Source organism: Chlorocebus sabaeus, chromosome 1, assembly GCF_047675955.1.
Source record: "Chlorocebus sabaeus isolate Y175 chromosome 1, mChlSab1.0.hap1, whole genome shotgun sequence".
Taxonomy (NCBI): domain Eukaryota; kingdom Metazoa; phylum Chordata; class Mammalia; order Primates; family Cercopithecidae; genus Chlorocebus; species Chlorocebus sabaeus.
In genome coordinates this window covers 68,785,521-68,812,742 of record NC_132904.1, presented here as the reverse complement: position 1 = coordinate 68,812,742, position 27,222 = coordinate 68,785,521, and the positions used below count along the sequence as shown (strand labels likewise).

Genomic DNA, 27,222 nt, shown 5'->3' with positions numbered 1-27,222 from the left:
GTCTCTGTTATTAACTTCAGAAACACTCAGTGCTCACTCATTTAAAAAAAAAAAAAAAAATCCTAACCATACTAATGTTTTTAACTGGTTTTAGAGTTGCTCTAGTCTGACCCTCGCCTATTTTTTCCCCCTATTGAAGCCCTAATACTCCAGCTACACTGTGTTACCACCTTGGTGCCTTTATTCTCGCAGTTCATTCAGCCTGTCTTTTCCCTTTAAGACTATTTCTCATGCTGGTGTTCTTTTTACCAGTCAGTCCCCAGCCTCATGCCACCTTCCTTCTGAAGTCTTTCCTGTTCTCTGGATTTGGGTCCAGTCTCACTTACTAGACCAAGGTAGATGAAGGCCAGGCCTGTGTCTTTTATTATCTCCATCTCCTTTGCTACAATGCCCTGCATGTGGTTTTGTATGTTTTTGGATTGGATGCACTGACAAATCTCCAAAACCACTGTAGGTTTTCTTTTGGGAGTTGTGGTGCTTTACTTTTTGGTCTACTCTTTGCTGATCCCCTTCCCCGACTCTTAATTTCCTAATGTGTCTGACTTTTTAGAGCTTCACTTATGAGCCACCTCCTCCTGGCTACCTTCCTTCTCCTTATAGTCATAATACCACTTCCTTTTCAGTCACTGGTGCTCTCATTTCAGAAACACTTGGGCTTTAACGAAACCTAATACTTTCCCTGGGGCCTCTCTCAGCCTCCTTCACACCTACTTTAGTGAATCCTCCTTGCCCCTATCTCCAAGTCTGTGCTCAGTTATCAGTGTTAACCAGCCGTCATCAAATGGTCCTTAAGTTCCCTACCATCCCTGCCAGAGGAAAAGATCCTTTCCAGTGGGGCCATCACCTTTAACAGCCTCTTGGCTTGTTGTCAGGACCCAGAACTTAGAGTTCTGCTTCTTGTTCCACTTCACTGTCTGTCCATCTGGTGGCACTGCCTGATGTGGAGGGAATCAGTTCTGCCTCAGGCTGTCTGTCCTCTGTTGAAGCTCCACACTCTGATTCCCTCCAGCAAAACAGAGAAGGGGAATGAGCACTGGGTGAAGTATCAGATGTTCTGGCCCTGCCACTAATAAATCCTTTCACCTTTAGGCATATCCTTTCTCCTCCTCAGTAAAATAAAGAAGTTAGGATAGCAGATCCCAAGGACCCCTTCCAGCTCCAGCATTCTTTCACTTACCAAACACTTACTGAGCATCTCTGCTGCCACAAGGCCTGCCCTAGGCACCAGGGAAACAAAGATGATCTAGACATGATTTTTGCACTTAAGTAACTCACAGTTCGGTGAGAAAACCAGACATTTTAACCAAGAATTGCTATCTGGTGTATTAATGGAGATCTGTAGAAGGTGCTGTGAGATCACAAAGAAAAGACCTTTTAAATCTTGAAGAGGGCAGGGAAAGCATGATGTAGGAGATGGTGTTCACAACAAGTCTTGAGGGATGAACGCCAAGTGTACAGGTGGCTGAGGTAGGAAGGCGGAGGGAGCAACGTGTTCAAAGGCATGGAGAATGAAGCAGCATGCTTTACTCAGAATATTGCGGGTAGTTCAGAAGAGCTGGAGGGTATCAGAGGGCAAGAAAGCTGGAGCTGATATTGAAGGTCACTAATGTAAGCTATGCTGAGAAGACTGGACTTACCCTGCAATGGAAAATCATTAAGATTTAGAGGAGGACTAGGGTAGGCTTTATGTTTAATGTGAAAGATGATTTAGGCTTTTCTAAAATGTTTATCAGTAGCTGAATGGATGAATAAATTGTGGGATGGTCACACAATGGAATAATATATAATGGGATTGAGTGAACTCTTGCTCTGTACTACAGCACAAACTCACATCAGGTCACAAGCCAAACATAGAAGAGTGCTTACTGTATGCCTGCATTTAAAGTCCAAAATAGAGAAAACTAATCAATGGATCAATGGCATAAGAAGTCAAGGTAGTGCTTAACCTTGAGAGTGTGGGTAGTGACTGGGAGAGGCCATGAGGGGATCTCTGGGATGCTGTAATGTTATTTCTTTATGTAGATGCTGGTTATGTGGGTGTGTCCATTTTGTGAAAATTGAGTTGTATCTTTATGTACTTTTTGCGCTTTTCTTTATATGTTACACTTGAAACAGGTTTAAAAAAATGAGGGGAGGCTGGGCTCAGTGTCTCATGTCTGTAATCCCAGCACTTTGGGAGGCTGAGGTGGGTGGATCACCTGAGGTCAGGAGTTCAAGACCAGCCTGGCCAACATGGTGAAACCACGTCTCTACTAAAAATACAAAAATTAGCCACGCATGATAGCAGGTGCCTGTAATCCCAGCTACTTGGGAGGCTGAGGCAGGAGAATCACTTGAACCCAAGAGGTGGAGGTTGCAGTGAGCCAAGATCATGCCATTGCACTCCAGCCTGGGCGACAAGAGCAAAACTCCGATTCAAAAAGGAAAAGAAAAAATTATATTTTTAAAGGCATGCAAAATATAGCCCCAAATTTGTCATTAATTTCTATAGACATAAAATTACTCTAGTTGCTATAAAAGTTTCCAGATACTTAGTGTTTGTATTTATCCCATCAAAAACTGGTGGCAAAGTTCACTGTCTGGCACCAATACACAGACCACCCTTAAAACATCACTGCTCTGCTGGTACTCCCAGGCAGAAAGGGGAGACAAATGAGCAAAATAGAGCCTCTGCCCTCAACTAGCTTGAAGTCCAGTGGTAAAGACATTCTGACACACATATAGTCACACTGTGTGGCAGAGAGGTCAGAGCACTGCCATTATGATGTAGACATCAGGGACTGTGATCCAGCCCAGTTCTGCCACATCTCACCCTTCTCTAACATGGCACTTCTCTAACATCACTTTTTTCCTCTATAAAATGAAGAAATTGTGTCAGGTGATTGAATACTAAAGGTTTCTTCTTGTTTGGATTCAAATGTTAAAAGCCCTCCATGTTAGCAGTTATCTGGTGGAGGGATGGGGAGAGATTGCTAATGGGTACAAGGTTTCTTTTGGAGATGATGAAAATATTCTAAAATTAGATTATGGTGATGGTGCACAACTCTCTAAGTATACGAGAAACCTCCTCTAAATTGTATACTTTAAATGGGTGAACTTTATGGTATGTAAATTACATCTCAGTAAAGCTATTAAAAAAGAAAAGAAGAAAAAAATCCTCCATGCCTCTCAAAACCAGAAAATCTTGTCTTGAATGTCTGACTTGTTGCCTGAAAGCAGGCTGGAAAGCCAGGAGGACCGGATCGACCCCACAGCTAGTGTGGTAGAGGAGATGAGCCCTTCTGTTGTATAAAACAGTTTCCTTTTAAAGAAAATCATTTAAAAATCTGTAAACCTCTCTCTTCCCTTCCTTTTTATTGATTTCCTGTTATTATTTTAACAGATGTTTATTGCATCCTTGTAAAGCTTAAAAGTCTGGTAGAATATAGATGTTAGGCAAATAGTTACAAAATTACCAGCTAATTATTAGCTAAATTGATAGCTAATAATAAAAGTATTATTAAGGAAGAATAGAGGGTACTATAAGAGCACAATGAGACCTAATCTAGTCTGAAGAGGAATGGAGGTAGTCTTCCCTGAGCATATGGCATTTACATTGAGACTCAAAATGTGGGTGTTAGGCTGTGATTTAGCTTGAGAAAATCCTGTGGAGAGGGATGGCCATTAGTCAGTCATCCAAAGGGATCCAGCAGTCTAGTCCGGAGCATTTTGGGGAGTGGAGGAGTTCTGTGGTATTGTATTTGTAGCCCATGTGGAAGACCAGGCCTACAAGGGGCCCTCAGTGACCTGAATCCTATCCTTAGCCCCTTACCCAGTATAGAATGAGGAACTGTCCTTGCTCACCCCAGGGAAAAGTATTTCTGTATCCTGGCTCCTGTGGACATCAAGGAGCCACTGCATGGTTGAGCTGGAGATGAGCCTGGTCACCAGAGCCCATGCTGTCCAGAGCCACTTGCCATCCAGGCCCCCGCATTTCATCAAGGCTTTAATCGGCTCCAAGCAGTCCTCATATGAGCCTGGCTGGTATCCGGCATGACCTCATCACCGCCAGTAGTGGCAGCTGGAGGCCAAGGCTCCCTTGGGTGAGGGAGAGGTCAACATCAGCTGGGCGAGGTCTGTTCCGTGTCCTACACTCTCCTCCACCTGCACTGAGCCTGGGAACAGCACTGAGTCAGAATCAGATTTTCCAGCTTCCCTTTGCCAGCCCACTCATGCCCCCTCCAGCACACGTGCTATTGGGCAGAATGCACAGATAAAGGACCACACTGCAGCTTTAAGAAAGGAGAAAGTCAGTACCTGCAAAATAGCAGCAAAAACCCCTTCCAAGGCTGAGACTGGGAATGACCAGAACCAAGTTTCCCTTCCCAAAAGGAGTTTGCTTCTAGCATTCATGTGCTGTCTTCTTTGATACAGAAGCCAGGCAGTATCCAAGGAAGAACACAGCAGGGATGTTCTCTATAGGTTTGGACCACAGACTCCTTCCTGCATTTTGGAAATGAGTATTATTTAAATGTAGCCGAAGAAAGGAGCTTGCCACTTGAGAAATCCTTCAGGGACCCCTTTGAAGTAATAGAAGCCTGTGTGGTAAAGTGCTGACTGGGGGTCAAGGGACCTGGCACGTGATTCTGGCACTAACTCTACCTTGCTGTCAAGCAAGTCCTTCCCCCAACCTGAGCTTCAGTTTCCTCATCTGTAAAATAATATAATTGGACTACAATCTGAGACTTTCTTTCACTGTAATATTTTGTGATTCTGAATACTTGCCCACTGATCTAATTGTCTAAGTATTTGTATTTATTCAGCAACTATTAATTATTTTCTTACAACTAACCACCATCATCCCTGTTCTTGGTTCCTCTGATACATGTTCTTAAAGCATCCTGTATGATTTATCACTCTTACCATAACATGTAGTTCTATAATTATTTGATTAATATATCTCTCCTTCACTTAACAGTGGGTTCAGAGAAGGTAGGCTCTGGATCTGAGGTATTGTGTTCCCAGCACCTTGCACTGTCCTTAACACAGGATAGGTGCCTAGCAAACATTTGTTGAATTAATGGGTACTACACATGTCAGGAAATAAGAGAGAAAAAGATATAGGCACTTCCTTGAGACTGCACCCTGTAGAGTGATAATTTGGTGAAAATGCCCATATGCAAAGCACACTGACAACAGTGCAGGACAATAGATAACAGGACTTTCAATTAAACATAAGCAAGGGCCAGAATTAACAGCTGTCATGGGGAATGAGGAGGAGACAGACCAGTGTGGCATTATAGAAGGCTTAATGGGGGAGGTGGGACCAGAGCCAGACCCAGAAGGACAGGTAAAATTGAAACAGAGAGAGAAGGAAGGAAGCTTTTCAGGTGAGGCAGCAACAGGAGCTGTGCACAGGAGCCAGGATCTGCAAATACTGTGTATTATTTAGAGACCTGGAGGAAACTGGCCATGTGCTGGATTAAGTGGTAGGGAGATGGGTGTGGAGGATCTTGGGGGAAGAGACAGAGGACTTGTACTTAGTTTTGTGGTCCATAGAGAGCTCCTGAAGTGATTGTCTGTTGTTTGTGTGTTTGTTTAGTGACCATTGTGACTTTTTCTTTAAAAATTACACAAGATAAAAATTTAGAGTAGTACCAGAAGACATGTAGTGGAAAGGAAGTCTCCTTTTCATAGCCCTGGTCCTCCTCAGAGGCAACCACCTTACTCTTCTCATGTATCATCCCTATTGCTGCTGTAACAAGTTATCAAAAACTTAGTAGCTTAAAACAACACGCATTTATCTTATAGTTCTGGAGAGAAGTCTGAAATGGGTTTTGCTGGACTGAAAACGGTGTTGGCAGAGCTGTCTTCCTTTCTGGAGACTCCAGGAGAGAATCATTCCTGTCTTCCCAGCTTCTAGTGGCTGCCCACATTTTATGTCTCCATGTAGTCGCCATCCATCCTCAAAGCCAGCAATGACCGGTTGAATCTTTCTCACATTTCCTCACTCTGACACTGGCTCTTCTGCCTTCCTCTTTTACTTCTAGAAACCTTTGTGATTATATTGGGCCCACTCAGATAGTCCAGAGTAATCTCCCCATCTCAAAGTCAGCTAATTAGCAACATTAATTCTATCTGCAACCTTCGTATTCCTCTAACATATTCACAGGTTCCAGGGTTCATAGACATCTTGGGCAGGGGTGGGGGGAGTTATTCTGTGTACCACTCTCTCAGAGATATTTTATAAATGCTTTATTTTTAATCCTCTTTTTGAATAGTTAATGCTTGTACATAGTACAAAATTCATGAGAATTTTCAGAGAAAAGTCTACTCTCACCCCATCTCCAGTCAAAGAATTGTCCAGTTTCTCCACTGTATTGTTACTATCTTTTCCCTTGACATTAGTTAGCACCCTGTAAAGAGATAGCTTTTGGTTTTCGAAATAGGATCTTGTTCTACCAACCAAGCTGGAGTGCAGTGACACAATTACAGCACACTCCAGTCTCTAATTCCTGGGCTCAAGTGATCCTCCCACCTCAGGCTCCCATGTAGCTGGAGTTACAGGCATAAGCCACCTTGCCCAGCTGAGTTTTTAAAAAAAAAATTGTTTAGAGACAGAGTCTTGCTATGTTGTCCAGGCTGTGAGGAGATACTTTTTTTTTTTTTTTTGGAGATGGAGTTTCGCTCTGTTGCCCAGGCTGGAGCGCAGTGGCGCCATCTCTGCTCACTGCAAGCTCCGCCTCCCAGGTTCAAGCGATTCTCCTGCCTTAGCCTCCAGAGTAGCTGGGATTACAGGCTCCCGCCACCACGCCCAGCTAAGTTTTTTTGTATTTTTAGTAGAGACGGGGTTTCACCATGTTGGCCAGACTGGTCTTGAACTCCTGACCTCAGGTGATCCACCCACCTCAAACTCCCAAAGTGCTGGGATTACAGGCGTGAGCCACCATGCCTGGCGGGTACTTACCATTTTAATGTTGTAAAATTTATTATAGGCTTAGTTATGTTGGGGCTACTATTGCCTCATATTTGGCCAGTATGGCATACCTGCATCTTTTTTTTTTTTTTAATATGTAGCATTTTCTTATTTTTCTATATAACGAAATGTCTCAGGCTCATCTTGTATCCCCCTTGCTGCTACCCTGAAATCAGCTATTTCTTGAGGAGCCCTCGGATTTTTTTTGTTGATAATTGTACTAGAGAGTGAAATCTGTGTACCAAGTGTGCTCATTGCTCCTCTGTTGACAGAGCCAAGAGCTATTTATATGTGTATATACATATAATCTATTAAAAATATGCACATACATGTATATACATATGCACACGGATATTCTATATTGTTTACTTTTTTCTTTATAACGTAAATGCACCAAGGATGATTTTTGTTTTTGTTTGTTTTAAGAAACAGCATCTAACTATGTTGCCCAGGCTGCTCTCAAACTCCTGGCCCCAAGTGATCTCACCTCAGCCTCCCGTGTAGCTGGGACTGTAAGCACAAGCTATTCTTATGCACATACATATTTTAGAAATCCTGAGAACGCCAATACTGCCCGCCCCCCCACCCGCCCCACATTCCAGTTAATCCTGACAGGGTTCTTTCTTGTCTTCACACATTTCATATTTGTATGTCCTTCTTCCTTAGTGACAATGCTAGCTACAAATAGTGTTGATACATTTATTTATTTACTCATTTGCTCAATCCTATAATACATCTAAAAAAGCTTCAGAACTGCTTTACCCATATGCCACTATAGAAAACAAACCTCCTTGAAAGTTCAGGTCAGGATTTGTTTGCAATTCTCACCGCTAGTCTATCCAAGGCTGAGAGTACATAGTCAAATACTGGGTTCCTAAGTTACTGGGGTTCTTTTTTCCCTCTTCAGTGTGTTTATGCTATTCATTTGAAATACAGTTGGGTTAATTTTTCAATTTGCTTTCAGTTTTAGGGTTTTTCTCCCCTACCTATCCTGATTGATTTAATTGTATTGTTTGAATGTGTAGAGCACTATCTCATTTCTAAAAGTCAAAGGTACCAAAAGGTATACTCAGAGAAGTAAGCCTCCCTCCTGTATCCCTTTCAACCGTCTTCTGTCCCTCTCAGTGAGTCCTGGCCCCTTGTAAATAAATAGCTTTGTTGTCTTCTGGTTTGTCCTCCCTGTGTTTCTTTGTATAAGCAAATATTTGTACGTCCTCTTATTTCACTTTTCTACCTACACAAAAGGTAGCATACTGTATATGTCTCTTTGCAGTTTGCTTTTTTAACTTAACAATATTTCTTTAAAATCACTTCATGTAAATTCATAGATATTCCTCATTTTTAACAGCTGCATAATACTTCATTGTATGTATATTCCATGTATTCTATACTTGGACCTTGAGATTTCTAATATTTTGCAGTTACAAATAATGCCACAATGCATAACCTTATGCATATATATTTTGGTCTTGTTGGAGGTATGCCTTTACAATAAAGTCTTAGAAGTGGTATTGCTGGGTCAGAGGGTAAATACATATATCCTCTGGTTAGCTATTACCAAGCTTCTCCTCCGTACGAGTTGTACCGTGTTACGCTTCTATTAGCATCGTATGAGAGGGCTTGTTTCCTTGTAGCCTCTCCAACAGATTGTATTGTCAAGCTTTTGGATTTTTGCCAATCCGAAGGTGAGAAATAGTACCTCATTGTAATTTTAGTTTGATTCTCTTATCATAAGTGAACTTGAACATCAATTCATATGTTTGACAGTCATTTTATATCTCCTTTTGTGAATTGTCTATTTGTGTCTTTTACCTACTTTTCTATAGGACTTTTGGTCTTTTCTCTTGATTTTTAAAATTTCTGTTTATTAGCCCTTTATTTGTAATGTATAGAAATATTTTCTCCTACTTTGGATTGATATGGTTTTAATACTTCCCATGTGATTCTATTATATAGCCAGGAGTGAGAACCACTAGGGTTGTTTATACAAATCGGAGCTGTCTTTTAAAGGAGAATGCATAGAGAGAGAAAGGAATAAGGGCTGAGGACTCGGGCTTGGTTGACACTCAGTAACTTAGAAAAGAAAAATGAAGTGCAAAGGAGATAAAGTCATAGATATTGTGTATCATGGAAATCAAGGTAGAAAAGAAGGTCAGGCGTGGTGGCTCTTACCCCTGCAATCCCAGCACTTTGGGAGGCTGAGGTGGATGAATGGCTTGAGCCCAGGAGTTTGATAGCAGCCTGGACAACATGGCAAAACCCTGTCTCTACAAAAAAATACAAAAATTGGCTGGGTGTGGTGACATGCCTGTGGTCCCATCTACTCAGGAGGCTGAGTGGGGAGGATTGCTTGAGTCTGGGATGTGGAGGTTGCAATAAGCCGAGATTGCACCACTGCACTCCAGCCTGGGTGACAGAGTGAGACCCTGCCTCAAAAAAAATTCTTTTTAAAGGTAGAAAGAATGAAAAGGAGGCAAGATGGGTCAGCAGTATTGATTACTGCACCCATGGAGAAGAGGAAAAAGAGGTTGCTGGATGTCATAATGACATTCATAGCCCTACCTCTCAGCACAACTTCATCTGTGCTCATTCAGGCTGAAGGAAGACTCCTGATCCGTGGGCAGTGGTTTTGTCGAGTGGTATTGCCCATGACCATAGGAGGCCTCTCCTGACAAACAGAAATGGAAGGAGCATAGCCCAGCTGTGTCATAATGGGGCTATAATTATTCAGTCAGCAAGTATTTATTAAACTCCTACTAAGTGCCAATTACTATTCTGGGCCCAGGGTATCACAATAAAGACCTCATTTTTAATCTTTGCTTCTCTCTCACTACTTTCTAGTAAGTTGGAAGTTTCTCTTACCCAAGACCATTCATCTGTTTTGTCATGCATCCTCAACTCTGGGACAAACTTGGTGAAATCTTCAGAATTCATGAGGGAAAAGCATCTTGAGAAAAATGGAATCACTAGCAACAGCAAGGAGCCCTGGGTCAAAGTGGTCTTCCCGGTGTTTGTGGTCTATCCCTGTCCTCTCTCCTTCCTCCTAATCTCCCACCACCTTTCCACTTTTATTTTTGGTGATGGTTGCCTGGTGACTGTGATTGGGCATAAAAGAAGGTGCATAAACTGAAAGAGTCCTTGTTGGCAGAAGCTTCTGGTTTTTCAAAGAAGCAAATGTTTTATGAGGGAGATGAGTAATTCCTTCAGCCTTGAATGAAGTAGATATCAGCAGATAAAACAGTTTCTGTTCCCAGAACCATAGCCTATAACATTTGATATTATAGTTAAAGATACTAGCTCCCCCACCCCCACATTTCTGATTCTCTCCATATAGAGAAGTGCAATTAGCAAAAAATATTTCATTGGTTTCTATTGCTGTGAGTGTTCACAAAGGCAACTGTAAATAAGGCTTCCTATCTTCCTTAAGTTCAGAGTGAAAGTCTGTATATTTGAGTGCACCTCATTCCAGTGAGCCTGGCTCAACCACTACTTTAATGTGCTGATACTTCTCATCCAAGCAGAGGGCTCTACTTAGCTTTGGGAATAGATGTGTAAGTGGAAGCAAAAGTCATCTCTTGATAACCCCTCTTCTCTGCCCTGCACATTAGGCTAGGATTGGTCAACAGAAGCTTAAACATCTGGTCAGCTCAGTCCTTTGGGGTGGTTGGGGTTTCATAGACAACCCATCAAGATTGATTGGCCTCATAACTGAATTAGCCAGATGTGTGGGCATTGTGTGCCCTTTCTTCAGCTCCTTTCAATGTTGTTAGATGGAAGCAGACATGCGATTAGCATGTTTGAAGATGATGTGTTTTTAGTGCATGAATAGAAGCTGCCACCTTCTACGAAGACTGTGGCCGTGCCCCAGATGTCAGCAGTATGATTATGACTGCTAAATTCAGCCCAGACCCCAGGCTCGGATGCCTTGGTCTCAGCTGTCACTTGCAGGAGGGAAGACTGCAGAAGCCTAAGGACTCTGGCTCTGATAGTGCACTTTGAACTCTGCTTTATGCAGAGCCTTTCCCTCCCCACTGACAGTTGCTCCTAGCTGCTCTCTGGCCATAGAACCTGCTGCCACCTCTGAGGAGAGTCTGTGCTATACTGTGGGGATAAGGAGGAGTAGGGCTGGCCTCTTGAAAGCCCACAACTTCCAGGAAAGTCGTGAACATTTTCATTTTGGGTCTTGTCCAAAATGAAAATAGGCTAAGGATCCTCACTTCCTATGCCTGTGTCACATGCTATTCAGAGCATTATCCATCGTCTAGAAAACCTCTACGTTAGGTTTGCTTTGACCAGAAATGCTTGGCGGGAGTTTTTGCTTTTGTCGTTTTCCTTGCCTAACTCTGTATGTGAAGTATGTTTGAATATTCATTTCCATGTTTTTTATACCACCTCTTTCTAACCACACTGATCTACATATCTTCCTTAGAGCAAGCCAGGCATTTTCACATCTTCCGCAGCTTTGTTGATGCTTAATATTCCAAAGACATCTCATCCTCAATGTGTCCAAACCCATCCCTCCTCACACTTTCTTCCATGTTCTCTTTGATGAATAGTATGGTTGTCTACTGGTTGCTCAAACTAGAAAGTGTTATGTCTGATGACTTCTCCCTCATTTTCCACCAAGTCCTGTCTTTCTTAGAATTCCATCTTTAGCCCATTCTCTCCTCTGTCCCCACTTCTTTAATTCAGGCTTCATTACTCTCACCTGGACTATTATAACAGCCTTGTTGGTCTTCCTACCTCTAGGATCCCATCAAACCAGCCTCTACCTCACAAAACCATGTCACTTTCCTGCTTTAAAACCTTTAGCCGTTCCCACTGCCTATAAATTAAGCCCAGATGTTTAACCCAGCATGCAGTCACTCTGAAGTCCACCATGAATCTTCTGCCACCAGTTTCCAAGAGAGGATGAGGATGATAGTTTGCTTCAGGATTGAGATCATCCTGTGGGCCTACCAGGAGGATGCCTGCAGCCAAGTAGGCCTGGGAGACAAGAACTGTCTCTTCCTGTGGCCCACTAAAGTATTCACTACCTTGCATAGCTTTTCCTGCCTCCAAACCTGTCCTCATTCACTTTGCCTGGAATGTCCTTTCCCCGCTTCCCCACCTATCAGACTCCTACTTAGCCTTCAAGATCCAACTCATTTATATCTTTAATGTGTAACTTTCCATGGTTTGCCCACATGAAGTGAATCACTTCTTACTCTGTTCCCCCACCGCAATTTTAGAAGACTGTTTTATTGTTTTAAAGATTGCAATTGAAGCGTCAAAAAACAGAGCTTAACATGTATCTCCTCCTTACACACCCTATTCCTCCTGCTCCTCAGATTCTGCTGCTGGTGGCCCCGACCAGATCTCTAACCTGGGATGGCCATCCAGTCTCCCTTCTGTCTACTAAGGAGGTAGGGTAGCCAGCTCCCTGTTCAACACCGCATCCACTGTCGGAAGGAATGGTTAGTAACAGTAATTGAAGGAAAAATAACAATAGTTACCATTTTTTGATAAAAGCTCTGGACCAAGGCTTTTATCTCTTTTAATACTTAAAATAACTTGCTGGGTGTGGTGGCTCACACCTGTAATCCCAGCACTTTGGGAGGCCGAGGCAGGCAGATCACGAAGTCAGGAGATCGAGACCATCCTGGCTAACACGGTGAAACCCCATCTGTACTAAAAATACAAGAAATTAACTGGGCGTGGTGGCGGGCGCCTGTAGTCCCAGCTACTGGGGAGGCTGAGGCAGAAGAATGGCGTGAACCCGGGAGGCAGAGCTTGAGTGAGCCGAGATCGCACCGCTGCACTCCAGCCTGGGTAACAGAGTGAGACTCCATCTCAAAAAATAATAATAATAAAATAAAAATAACTCTGCAAGTTAGGAACTCTTATTAGCTACATTTTCCATATGCGTAAACAAGGGCACCAAGCAGTTCAGTAACTCAACCAAGGTTCACCAGTGAGTGGCAGAGCCATTGTGTTATTGTATCTATGATTAGGATCTCATAAGCAGAATTCCAGTATATGTCCCCAGAGCTCTATAGGGTCTACCCTGTCCTCTGTAGGGTCTGGCATAAAATAGGTGCTCTAGTATGTTGGTTGGTTGGCTGAATGAATGAATGAATCAGCATTCTTCCCATTGAACTTGCCTTCAGGCTTAAGAGGCTGAATGTCTGTAGGTTATGCCAAGAAGTATGGATTTTGTCTCATCTCGTAATGCCCAGCTGTACACAGACATGTTCCCTCCCACTCAGTAACAAACTGCCTGGAACTCTTTCCTGGCTCATATTTACAAGAGAATGTGATAAATTCTGTATTGATCCCTCCTGTTCCACTGTAAATTTTGCAAAAGATGATTAAATAGAGCAATAGAGTCTGCAGGCATTGTGGCTCAATATGTTGTGGACTGGTGTATCGACCTCCTCCATCCAAAGGCAGCCAGCGCCTATCTCTGCTGCCCCAAACCAGTAATTAAAATCCTGTGAGACTGGGATTTAAAATCCAATCATATCCCTGAATCAAGCCTTCTAGCCTCCCCGTGTGACGAGTGCAATAAGGTAACGACAGGAGCGTGTTTATGTCTGTGTTGAAGCAGTCCCCATAGGGTGGGTAAGAAATGGAGACTTAGGTAGCCCTGCTGGCTAAATCATTTCACCCTGACACCACAGCCACTTGTAAGACAATCTGTAGGTACATAAACAAGTCCCAGCCAAAGATCAAAACTCAAGGTGTAAGAGCAAAATGTCATGCACAAAAATCCACAAATTCTGTTTCACTATACACTTATATTCCCACAGCCAGTAGTAATTTTAAGCAAGTAATTTGGCCTTGATTACACGGTTACTGGCCTTTAGTAACCAAACGCATTTTTGAATGTCCACAGGAATTCTGACTTAATCTAAAGCCAGCTTTCCCTTTGCTGAGGCCTGTAATCAAAGCACAAGATACTACTGAAATAAACTTGTCCATCTCCCCTCAGCTGGATGAGGAGCTCCTTAAAAGCAAGAACAGTATCTTCTTACTCACTTTTGTATCCCTAGCACCTACCATGGTGCCAAACATATAGAAGACTCAAAAAGTATCTTTGAATGAATGGATAAGTGCATGTTAACAATTAATCTTGAAAAAAAATACCTGTAAACCAGTATATAAGTAGGAAACCACCTAAGCGGTTGTCCATTTAATGCTTGAACACTTCCAGTGCTGAAGAACTCAGTTGCTCTTGAGGCTGTTCATATTCTATTTTTAGATGTTCCAATGGTTAGAAATTTAGCCAAAATCTGCTTCTAAGCGTTTTAATATTACCCTTGATTCATGTAGAATGAATCTAATCCCACTTTAACATGATGGCCCTTGAAATATCTGAAAATGTCAGGCAGGTTCTCCTGAGCTCTTTTCTCCAGCCTAAACCCCCTACTTCCTTAAACTATTTTTCTCATGTGGCCTGTAAACCCTTTCCTGTCTCAATCACGTTTCCCAAAACAATCCTCACTTTCTCTTCCAAACCTATGACTTCCTATTTATTTCCACTAACTTTCATCACATTTGCTTTAGCTCTTAATGTCAATCTTCCATCGCGTGTATTTGGTACCCTTCCAACCTTAATTACATCTGCAGATTTGATGAGGAAGATGTCCCTGTGATATCCATGTCATAGGTAAACATGCTGAACAAGGACCAAGTGTTTGTTGCCACTGGAAACTCCTTCCAGACCTCTGATCCACCCGCTTGGGTCTGGTTAGTCCATCAGTCTTTTACTAGCATTCCATGTGGTACTGGCATCCAGTACCATTTCTCCATTGTGACCACAGGATTATCCTGAGATATCTCATCATATGTCTCATGAAGTCCACATTTGGCCTAATTGTACCTGATTGAGCAAACAGGTCATCCTGATAAAGAAAGGAGAGGTTAGTCTGGCATTACTTGGCTTCTGCAAACCCATCCTGACACCTAGCGATCATCATCATTCCTTTTCTAGCCATTCACAAAGCATTGTTAGTCATACATCTGATTGTGGAGACATGGCATATGTGTGAAAGTCTGTGATCAGATAATAACTCTAGTGGTTCAAAGGAAGAAGTGATCTGTAGGCTTGAGTGACCTGGAAAAGCTTCAGGGCAGGGAAGATGAACCCGAGTCTGCAGAACATAAAGTCTGGGTGGTGGGCAAAAATGATTTTGGCACCACAGAAGAGAACAGTGGTAGTCCAGTGTAAGCCAGTCCTTCCAGTCAGTGCTGAGGAAGTGCAAGCTACGGGGTGGGCAGAGGCCGAAACGGTGTAGGTGGAAAGAGCCCTGAACTAGTAGGCATGGGTTCTAGCTCCCACTCTCCTACTCGTAGTCTCTGTGACCTTGAGCTCTAATTTCCCTTCCCCAGGCTTCTCCACTTCTCTGGTCCTTTTTTCTTTAGTGCTCAGTGTAGTATCTTCTGCTCTTCTTCAGCTGGTGCTGTGGTTTCCCACCTCCTAAGCTGCACAGTGCCTAGCTCCCTGGTCCCAGGGGCGTAGGGGGAAGAATCATCATCCTCATCTCAGTCCCCTGAGATCCTCATCTCCTCACTCCCCTGTTACATAATGATGTTATTTCTATCCCTGTTTGTCTTTCACTAGTCTTGAGTTCTGCCCAAGGGCAAGAACAAGGCTGATTCCATACAGTGGAATGGGGAATGTCTGGATCCATTCCATTAAAAGTCTCTCTGTTCCCTGAACGTTAGAAATCTGCCTCCCTGAAGGCAAGGGATCACATCAGAGCATATCTACTGGGGGGTTGGGACTTGTGGATGACCTTCTGGGAGGTCAGTTAATGTGTGTCACCATTCCCCTGGCCCCCAGACAGGGAAGTCCTGAATGGGAGGAAAGGGAGCCTCATTTTGTCCCCTTTCTACAAAGCTGTCTATCCTAAATCTACCTCTAGAAATGCCCCTATCTTGGCTTTGGAGCATCTGAGCACACTGGAAGGGAGGAAAAAAGATGATTTTTCTCTCTTTTTGAGTCATCAGGCCTTTGGAAGGTAGCACTTTGTAGTGGAAAACCAGACCTGGCTTCCTTTCCTAAAAAAATACTTTTCATTATGTAGAATATCAAACATGTACAAAAGAGAGAATAGTATAATAAATCACCATGTTAAATCCCAGCTTTACTATTTATCTGCTCTATGACCATGGGTAAATTATTTTAGTTTTCTGAGCCTCTGCTTTCTCAGACTCTTTGTTTGATGAATAATTCAGACACTGTATATAAAAGCATTATACCCAACAAATGTTAGCCTGTCACCTTTCCCCTTGCTCTTCTGTTAGATTCAGTTAAATCATCTGTAAACTAGAAAAAATTATACATCTCCTGCTGTCTTCATCAAATTGTTAAATCCATGGCCATTGTCAGCACAGGATATGGCACATAACAAGTGCCCAGTAAGTATTTTTCATTACAGGGGCGGGATGCGGGGGCACATCTGCAAGTGTGAATGTCTGTGTACATATGTATGTTGAACAGGGCTCAGTGGTGTGGTTTATGGAAAAAGCTCAAGAGACCAGAGCTCTATTCCCAGTTCTTCTGTGCTTCCTGCAGCATTCTCAACAAGTCTTTTCTCTCTCACCTTCAGCTTCTGGGAAAGTAGAGGATAATTGGCTCTGACTTGAGGGAGCCCTGTACATACTGGATGTGAAAACTAAACCAAGATATGAAAGTGGCAGACCAGGACCCTGAGACTGAGGGCCAGGAGAAGGAGTGAGTAGGGAGGACACTAGGAGCCCAGAAGGGAGAGCACTGATCACTGGAGGAGGAGAGAACTGGGCCTTGAAGAATGGGCAGGATCTGGGTAATCGGAGAGACCACAGGTGGGGACAGAGTGGAGCTGAGTGTGGAGACAGGGAAGGTGCGTGGCTTTTCATATGTGGTCATCCTCTCTCTCTCTCTCTGAATGTTTCCTTGATGGGGAGCTCATAACTGAAAAGAATAGATCAGTCCACATTGACATGCCTCTGATCATGGGAAGGATTTCCCGTAATTAGAAGTTTCAACAAAAACTTCTAATTTGAGATAGTCAACAGACTGCTGAAATAGTGACAATGAGGATGAAGGTGGTAAAGCCACTAGCAGTAAATATGGAAAGCAAGAGTGAATGTAAAAGTTATTACAAAGAACATTGTACACCTGTCTAATCCTTCTTTCCAATCATTTTTGAACTTGTTAATCTAATTAGTCCTCACAAAGTCCTTAGAGGTAGTCCTCACAAAGCCCTTAGGGGTAGTCCTCACAAAGCCCTTAGAGGTAGGTAGGGCCGCAGTCATTACCACCAGAGAAGTAGAACAAGTGCCCTGGTGGATCACACAGCTGGGAGAGGCAGCCCCTCACTGGCTCCCCAGCCCAGTGCTCTTTCAGAGGGAAGGGCTGAGTCATGGGAATTGCAGTGGAATTGTATCACTGGAAGGGCAGTGTGCTGACAGAACCAGGGGTGGGGAGTGGCGTGAATGTCAATGTTATTAATAATAATAGGCCAACACATTTGTATAGGACATTTACTGTTGTTACTGTTGTTGTTGTTAAGCCGTCTTATACACATTATCTTATTTGAGGTAGGCAAGAGCCAGGACAGAGTAGTGTCAAGGGAGGAGGGAGTGACAAGCCTCCTCCCACCCTCTCAGCTTATGAGCTTTTTGCCACCAGCACAGAGAAGATCTGAATCCCACCTCCACCCTAATTTCAGCACTCTCCCTAGGAAAGGCAGGTGGGCCTCTCCTCCAAGCACTTCCTCCCCACTTCCCACCTACAGAGCATAGAGGGTACCGGGGCCTGACCTGACCTCTTCTGCCAACCAGGCAGAGAGGCTTCTGGGACCAGCAAAGAAACTGGGGACTTTGATCTACAGGAAAAAGGTACCTGGTTTTGTACTTGCTATCAGAAAGGTTCTCCTGGGGCAGAAAGAACAGCCATGTTCTGTGTGGCCTCAGAAGATGGCACCTGGAGAGAATATGGTTCAGTCGTCTGGCAAATATTATTGAGTTCCCATCCCATGCAAGGATATATAGCAGTGTATCAAACACAGTGGCTGCCTTGTAAGAACTCTCAGTCTTAGATGAGACAGACTTTAATGCAGGGTGACCAATGCAGTAAGATGGAAGCCAAAAGACCTATGGGAGCAGAGAGGATGGTACCCAACTTACGGTGGAAGGAAAACAAGGCTTCCTGGAGGAGAAGCCTGGACTGAGTCTTAAAAGATGAACAGATGTTTTCAGAACCAAGATGGAAGTGGAGTTGGTGAGAGAATCTGGGGCTTATATGTGAAAAATATGCCTTCAGTTAAATGGGGGACACCCCTGGGACAGCCATGAGCTTGGGGCTGGGTACTGGGGACATTCAGAGGAGCCAGAGTGACCACCCATTTGAGATATAGTAGAAGGAAGTATCTTCTTAGGGAATTAGAAGAACTCACCATTTTTCCACTTGGAGAGTCAATAATTGTGTCAAATCAAAGGCAGGTACTGAAACAGAGAAGAGGAGTGGGCTCTCTCAGCACCAGTGAGCCAGGCCTTCACTCTCACCGACAGCATTGCCACTGCTTTACCTTTCCCTGGGTGATGAGGTCCAAACCAGCCATAGTGGCACCAATCAGCATCAGCCCCACAACCACCCACCCCCCACCCCAACACGACTTTCCTGGCCCAGGCCCTATTGACAGATCCCCCAGAATCTGAAGGAATTCAAGACAAATGGTTAAGAGGATGGAGTTAATAAAATTTGAAAAATTGAGGCCTGTCACTCCACTAAACTTTTTTCAATACCACTGACAGAAACATATTTCCCCAATGAGTGACCTTCCACAGCTGTAGCGGGCAGGCGCAGCCGCAGCAGTGCTGCCAGGAAGCCAGTCTGCTATTTATCAAATATTATAAGCTGGGACACACTAATCTGGAGAGGGAGAGGAGGGGAGGGGTCCTGTACCACACTGCCTGGGGTGCTCCAGGTGTTTGCCCCAGCCCCAGACAGCCAGTGGGAAGTGACGGATGGCCTGCGATTAGCACTCCCCACCTCCTTCCAGCCCTTTCACTTGCTCCCGGAGGCCTGGCCCTCTAGACCAGCTGCTTGGCCCGAAGGGGCCCTGGGTGGGAGGCAAGGGGAGGTCAGGCCAGGGCACGGGCCATCCTGATGCCCCTGGAGAGGGCAGGCGGGTGAGGCCCAACGTGGTTATTTATTGGAGTGTAATGGTTTGTGGCCATGAAGGTGAAATCGATCAGTGGTAGAAGTCAGGTTCTATCAATTATTACAGCAATTAGTCAAGTCAGAGCGAGGGTGAAGGGGTGGGGTCCTAATATTAGATGGACACTATCCACGGTACCCCTGCCTCAGCCTTCCTAAAGTGGGGGCAGACATGCTGCCCTGAGGCTCTAGAACCTTGGGGAGCCTTCCCCATGAGTGGTCAGGTGGAGCCTGACCTGAGAGCCTCCTGGGCTGGAGACAGGTGCAGTACTACTTTAAAAGGAGCCCCTGTGCTGGCTGGCCCAGGTGCAGAGATGTCCTACCTGTCCCCATCCCATCCTTTATGAGAAGTGACACGACTCCTACTAGAAATTACTCAGTGGCCAATGTTTATGGCACACATTTTTCATTCTGTAAGCAAATATAGATCACTGACAGCACTTGTTTGAAGAGGCTAATCTCACTCTCTGTTCATTCTTCCACTGTCACCTTCTCTCCTCTTCCCCCTCCTCTTCTCTCTGCCATTTCTTTACTCCTAACCATTTTTCTACTCTTCTCTTTGCCATTCTTCCCCTTCCAGAGGTCTCTCCCTAACCCTCCCTTCCACTGCAGCTCATGTCTAGTGACAAAGCTCCCCTTGAGGCTGTCTAAGAAAGGAGAGACCTTTCCACTGCTTCTTTGCAGCTCCCTTTCTGCCTCTGCTGTGATTTAGCTCTCGGGGGAGGGGAGGATGCTGTCTGCCACTGGCCCCTCAGCCCTCGAAGAGCCCCTCAGTGTTGAGTGCCAGAGAAAGCAGCTCAGCGGGGCTGGACCAGGAAGGCTGGGCTAGGCGAACAAGTCCCTGAGCACTTTGTTCCTTCCTGAGCCCCACAGTGCTGCCTGTCCCTCCTTCAGCACACTGATGACACTCAGCCTGTGATCTCTTGTCCCCATGAGCTCCTGGAAAGGTGGAATTGTGCTGGACTCGAACTCTAGGTAGCACCTAATAATCTTAAAGACAGGAAGTCTTTAAGGTTATTAAAGAGTCTGCAAAAGAGACAGAAGAAATGGTCACAAGAGCGGAAAGAAAACCTGAAAAGTGGTTTTACAGAACTCACAGGAGAGAGTGGCCAAGGTACCAGTTGCTATAGAACAGTCGTGAAATGTAAAGAAGGAAACTGTTCATTGGCTCTGCCAGTCCTTCATTATCCTGCACACAGAAGCTTGCAGATAGAAAGTGCCCAGTAAGTGCCAAAAAAATTGAAAGAAAGGATGAGGCTCTGACTGAGCTTCTGAGGACTTGCCCAGTAGTTAGGAAGACCACAGGCACACTCCCTCCTAGGGAGGTTGCACTTTGTCCTGAAAGCAAAGGCCAGCTGAAGGCTTTTTCGTCAGGGGTATATTGTGGTCACCCTCATGAGAGTAGAGAATTGGAGTTAGGAAAACCTGGGGGTGGTTTTTACTCCTAGTTCAAGCACATAAAGCTAGCTTTGTGGCCTTGGGCTAGTTATTTCACTTTTCTGAGCCTGTAGCTTGGGGATTTTAATTCCTATCCCTCAGGGTAGTTGTGAGGATTAACTGATAAAATATATAGAAAGTACCGAGCACAGTGTCTGGCACAGAGTAATTGCTCAATAAATAGCAGTGTTACTATTATTACATCATGACTCCAATGATCTGCCCAGGAGACATGAAAACATACATCTACACAAAGACTCGTGTATGAATGTTCATGGCACTGTTTATATCATAGCCAAAAAGGGGAAATAGCTTAAATGTCCATCATCACCTGATAGATAAACAAAACTTAGTATATCCACAGAATGGAGTATTATTCAGCCATGCTACCACATGGATGAACCTTGAAAACATTCTGGTAAGCTTGAAGAAGTCAGACACAAAAGGTCACATATTATACAACTCCATTCATAGGAAGTATCCAGAATAGGCAAATCCATAGACAGAAAGTAAACTAATGTTTGCCAGGGCTGGGGGTAGGGGGAGTGTCTGATAATAGATAGGGGATTTCTTTTGGAGGAGGGTAAAAATGTTCTGGAATGGTATATTTTAAACCACTGAATTGTATACCTCATTTCCTTTCCTTTTTCCTTTCCTTTCCATTTTTTAGACAAGTCTGTTGCCCAGGCTGGAGTGCAGCGGCATGATCCCAGGTCACTGCAACCTCTGCCTCCTGGGTTCATGCAGTTCTCATGCTTCAGCCTTCCAAGTAGCTGGGATTAGCAGCATGTGCCCCCATGCCCGGCTAATTTTTTTTTTTTTTTTTAGTAGAGATGGGGTTTCACCATGTTGACCAGGCTGGTCTCGAACTCCTGGCCTGAAGTGATCTGCCCACCTTGGCCTCCCAAAGTGCTGGGATTACAGGCATGAACTACTGTGCCCGGCCTTGAATTGTATACTTTGAAAGGTTTAATTTTATGGTATGTGAATTGTATCTTAATAAAAAACAATGTATTTGTCAATATTCTGCACTAAATTCCTGTTAGAAGATAATACCGTGTAAAAAAAATTAGTTTTTTCTTATTGATAGTAAAAGTTTCCTTACCTGGATTGTATTTCCTATGGCCTGCCCCTTCCCCCTCTACCTCCCACATCTCTATAGAGCTTTATCCACTTCCTCTGCCACTCAGGCAGACAGCCACATGTAAATGCTTAATAAATTGTTACTGTTGTTCATAAGTTGATAGGGTCTTTTAAGAAGTAGAGACTGTGGCTGGGCATGGTAGCTCACACCTGTAATCCCAGCACTTTGGGAGGCCAGAGTGGAAGGATCACCTGAGGTCAGGGGTTTGAGACCAGCCTGGCCAACATGGTGAAACCCCCATCTCTACTAAAAATACAAAAATTAGCCAGGCATCATGGCACATGCCTGTGATCAGGAGGCTGAGGTGGAGAATTGCTTGATCCCAGGAGGTGGAGGTTGCAGTGAGCAGAGATCGCGCCACTGCACTCTAGCTTGGGCAACAGAGTGAGACCCTGTCTCAAAAAAAAATAAAAATAAAAAATAAGAAAAGAAGAAGTAGAGACTTGTAGCTGGGTGTGGTGGCCCCACGCCTGTAATTCCAGCACTTTGGGAGGCCAAGGCAGGAGGATTGATTGAGCCCAGGAATTCAAGACTAGCCTGGGCAACATAGTGAGACCCTGTCTCCTAAACATTTGTTTTTTTGTTTTGTTTTGTTTTGTTTTTTGAGACAGAGTCTCGCTCTGTCACCCAGGCTGGAGTGCAGTGGTGCAATCTCCGCTCGCTGCAAGTTCTGCCTCCCAGGTTCACGCCATTCTCCCGCCTCAGCCTCCCGAGTAGCTGGGACTACAGGCACCCACCACCACGCCCGGCTAATTTTTTGGAAAGACAGGGTTTCACCGTGTTAGCCAGGATGGTCTCAATCTCCTGACCTTGTGATCTGCCTGCCTCGGCCTCCCAAAGTGCTGAGATTATGGGCGTGAGCCACTGAACCCGGCCAAAAAAATTTTTTTTAATTAAAAAAACTTTTTCTTTTTAAGTAGAATAGGAATACTTCTGTATCATGATACAAATGTTTTCACATACTGGATTGAGAAACACTGGTTTTTACTGTCCATCAACAGTGGTTGGACACCCACCCTGAGCCATACCCTGTGCTAATTGGTTTCCCAGCCAGCCCATTATATCCTTTGGCAGGGACTGAGTCTTAACCTTCTATTATTCAGACAGTACTTCCTGAGCAAGAGAGAAGCTCAAAAAATACTAGATAATTATTACCTTAATGTTCTGTGTAACACACATTTATTGAGCATCTGCTGTGTACAAAGCAGTTTTCTAATTATGTTTCTGTCTTCCTGCCATGAGAGGAGTACCTTTAAGGCAGGGCCAGATCTGATTTTTCTGCATCCTCAGGCCCCATTCATTCAGGGTCTGCCGACTTGAATAGAATGGATGGTTTCTGAAGAAGAGAGTGAGGTGCTTAGATGTGGGCTTTGAGAAGGCTGTGACAGCACAGAGAGTCAGAGTGACCTTTCCTCCATAACTGCCAGGGCTGGCACAAAGTAGACACTTTATACAGGCTTGTCAGCTGCCAGTACTTAGAGACAAGGTAGATACATGGCCCCAAGCTAACCCCTTCTTTTTGTCACACTCAAAGTCTTTGTCCTTAAGTCACAGGAACTAATGATTGGAGGAAATGCCCAGCCACACACACTCAACCACCAACAGCTAGAGTGGCATAGACAGGTTGCTGGTGGTGCCCATGCCCTTCCAGAGGTCTCAGCTGACTCAGACAGATAGGAAATGCCCAGAGGTAAGAGCGCATAAAAGGAGAGCAGCAGAAAACAGAAAGAAGGGGAACCATTTAATTGTTATTTGGGATGTTCTCTGCTTTAGAAAGGAACCTTTGTATGGCTTCATGAATGAATGTTTATCTGTACGCTGATAGGGGCAGCTTCCTATTCTTGAGGAGACTGGGAGCTGGATTTGTATTTAAACCGATAATAATCACCTAAGAAGTGGCCTTTGGTGTAAAGCCTGACATAATTTAATGAGTGAAGGATTAAATGATGCATGGAGTGTCCACAGGCCTCCTCCCTTTCCTGAGACTTACCTTGGCTTCAGGCGGGCAAATCATGAGGTCAGGAGATTGAGACCATCCTGGCTAACATGGTGAAACCCCATCTCTCCAAAAAATTAGCCAGGCGTGGTGGTGGGTGCCTGTACTCCTAGTGACTCGGGAGGCTGAGGCAGGAGAATGGCGTGAACCCGGAAAATATGGACATTTTAATGAATACATGTATGAAATTGTGTGTTTACATGTATTTGTGCTGGAGTATATTAACCTGCGTAGTTGTTTGGCATGCTGTGTTAGCATGTTCAGCTGTGTGTATTTGTGTATTTACAATGCATCTATGTGTATGGAGTATGTTATGGAACATGTGTGCATGCACGTGTAGGAGCCCCAGTCCCATGTTTTTCCACCATTTGTAGGTGTCCATGGATATTCCCAACATAGAAATCAGAGCCCTAAGCCACCTCCAAGGGAAGGCTGAGGTTCCACTGATCATTCATAGAGCCTCTGACTATTTATCCTTCTTCTCTTGCCAGGAGCCAACCCCCTGCAGAGGAATGAAATGGGACACACGCCCTTGGATTATGCCCGAGAAGGAGAAGTGATGAAGCTTCTGAGGACTTCTGAAACCAAGGTAAGTCTCAGGGAAGGGAGGAGGCCTGTGGACACTCCATGCATCATTTAATCCTTCACTCATTAAATTATGTCAGGCTTTACACCAAAGGCCACTTCTCCTTAGGTGATTATTATCTGTTTAAATACAAATCCAGCCCCCAGTCTCATCAAGAATAGGAAGCTGCGCCTATCATGACCAGGGGGTGGCCTTGGCCACTTCTGGCTGCTGAGCATTACCTTTAAATTTGGTTTATGAAGTGATGGGTCTCCCAGGTCCTTTTCAGAGGAGGGGGTGCTAACCAGACAAAATCTTTAGCCCAAGCAAAGATTTTAGTCGTATTTTTCCTAGGCCTCGTGTATTCTCATCGTGTAGCCTCATCAAACCATCTTTTCCCAGCATCACTCTTTCTAGAACAATTCCTTCACCCCTCCCCTCCCCTCCACGCAAACTCCAGAAAGCCTAGCATAGAATCTGAGCCAAAAAATCCTCCATTCTAATTCTGTCTTCCCAACCAAACTTTTGAACTCCCTGAAAACAGGGCTAAGTAACTCAGGAACTACTGGACAGAACTAGAACTAGAATCACAAAATCTCAGAGCTAGCAGGGACTTTAGAAATCAAGTCCAGTGATGGGAAATCTTACAAAAGCATAAGCCAATAAATCAGAGGAAAATTGAGTTGTTCGAGTAGAAGGAGAGAGACGGACTAGAGCACTGCCCATGTGGCCTGCCCTTCCCTCCTGGGGAAGTCTCTGAGGGGACTCTGCTGTTGCCACAAGTTTCAATCTCTGAAACCTAAATCAGCTGACTTATTTTACTCCTGGAGAAACTGGAGCCTAGGGCTGTAATGTGGCTTGCCTTTGGTTCCAGAGTGAGTTAGCATCAAAACTGAACATAATAGGCTTGACCACAGGTCATGTGGTAGGTTCAGTGGCAGGACAGGGACTGCAAAGACCAGGTTTTTTACTTTTACTCTTGTGCCCTTTCCAGCATCAAGGAGTCTGTTATCCACAAATTGGCCGAAGTACCTTGAGATGATTCAGTGTGGCAGGTCCCACCTAGTGGCAAATATTCTCTGTCTTAAGTCCAAGCACTTAGCTCCCTGGAATGAGACTGAAGAGATGTGGGTTCTGATCCTAGCTTCACCACTCACTGCCCATGTGAGCTTGGGCTAGCACTTCCCCTCATTAAAGCTCAGTCTTCTGTGATATGAAAACATTGTACTAAATGGTTTCTAAGGTTCTAGGCAACGTATGATTGTATATGGATCAGTCAGGATAAGCTAGATTATGCTATTGTAACAACCCCAAATTTCAGTGGTTTAAAACGAAACAAAATAAGATTTATTTTTGCCTTATGTTGCATGTTCCTTGTGGTTGTGGATGAGGGCAGGCTCTGTTCATCCTAGGCACTTGGAGATCCCAGCAGGCAGAGCAGCCACCCACTGGGATGGTGCTGGTTGCTTGCCAGAGGGAAAAGGATGCTCTGAAGGGTCTTACATCCATAGTTAATGCTCAGCCTAGAAGGAGGATCCTTTCCGTCCACTCACTATTCATTGGCCAGAACTAATCCCATGTTTCAAACCAATCATAAGGGGGCCAGGAGGAGTAATCCTACCATGTGCCTAGAACGGGAGAGCTGGAAATATTTGATAATCAACATCAACCATACAGAGTTTGCCTCCCTGGTAATTTTAGTAACTGTCTTGCAGTAGTTTCTCCTGGAGAAAGGAAGGAATTAGGAAGGGTGACTAGTTTTTCACAACCCATCCCCAGGGGCCCTTGTGACCAGAAAGAACTACTAAATTTCAGAGGGCAAGTGCTTCTCTCCTTTTGTTCAGACTTTTCTATCCTAGGAGCAGGTCAGGAGGTTGGGTCAACTTCCCCAAGTGCCTTAAGGAAATCCCTCAGCACTGTTGCACCTAACCTTAGGGACTGCACTCTCATCCTCAGCTCCCCTTTCAAGCCCAGTGCCTTTCCCCTGAGAGACCAGCCCTGGACTTGGCCAAGAGTACCTGTGGCTTTTGAACTTGTGTGACAGAGCAGGCAGTGATCGGGCCACTGAAGCAAGAGAACAGGCCCCCTTAGTGCCAGTGCTGGTGGAGAGTTAGGCCCACTGAAGGACCCTTCACAAAATTTAGCTACCCAAGGGACGTGGCTTGATGTTGGCCACATTGTTACAGGGCTAATGTCCAGAGTGAACAAATGGCAGCGGCAATCCCCTGTGCCAGTCAGACCCTTCTGGAGCACGTAGAGCAATTATAGATACCATATTTGAAGTAGACATTGATCTCTTAGAATCTGTGCAGAGAAGGGCAGTAGGGTGGCAAGAGGAACTGTGCCATGAGAGAAAGCTGATGGTAATAGGGCATCTGGCCAGAAGAGGAAGAGCACAGGAACAGCTCTGGGTGAGAGGGAATGAGATTTGTTCCGTGGCAGAGCCACAGTGGGTAGGCTTATTGGGCAGCAGCTTCAGGGAAGAGCCCTAACACAGCTGTCCCACCGTGGAGGCGCTGCCTTAGAGGCTAAGAAAACCACTTGGAGCCAGTCCAGGGATTCCGTAGCTCTCAGCTGGAGGACCATTTCATCTGTTGTCACCTTGTGCCTCCAGTCTGGACTTTCTCCATTCTGAATGTGTCCACTGAGCATCTCCACCTAATTGCTTTGCTGTCCCATCAAATTCTACCTATGTGAAGCACCCCTCAGCCCTCGCTGGGTTTCAGCAGCATTGGCTTTCTCTCAGTTGTTCAGCATCTATTTGGTCACCCATTCATTCTGTTCTGCATTTTTCCTCCAAACTGCAAAAAGCTTCCTCTTCAAAATTGTGAGGCAGGCTTTTGTGGGAAGAACACCATTTTATACCTGGTTTCTTCTCCCTCTGCCAGTAAGAAAGAAGCAGCTGCCTCTGAGTTCAGGCCCTGCATCTCTAACA

The 27,222-nt window shown here is 44.6% G+C and overlaps 1 protein-coding gene across 2 annotated transcripts in view; it reads left to right on the top strand.

The window, feature by feature from the left end:
* The window catches only part of CLPB (ClpB family mitochondrial disaggregase), a 147,443-nt gene that overhangs the window by 86,890 nt on the left and 33,331 nt on the right, over window positions 1-27,222 (top strand). For both annotated transcript variants that reach the window (XM_008020024.3, XM_008020023.3), the window contains one exon: window positions 24,214-24,311. In XM_008020024.3, coding sequence (XP_008018215.1) covers window positions 24,214-24,311 — 98 coding nt within the window. The remainder of the gene's footprint in view (window positions 1-24,213; window positions 24,312-27,222) is intronic.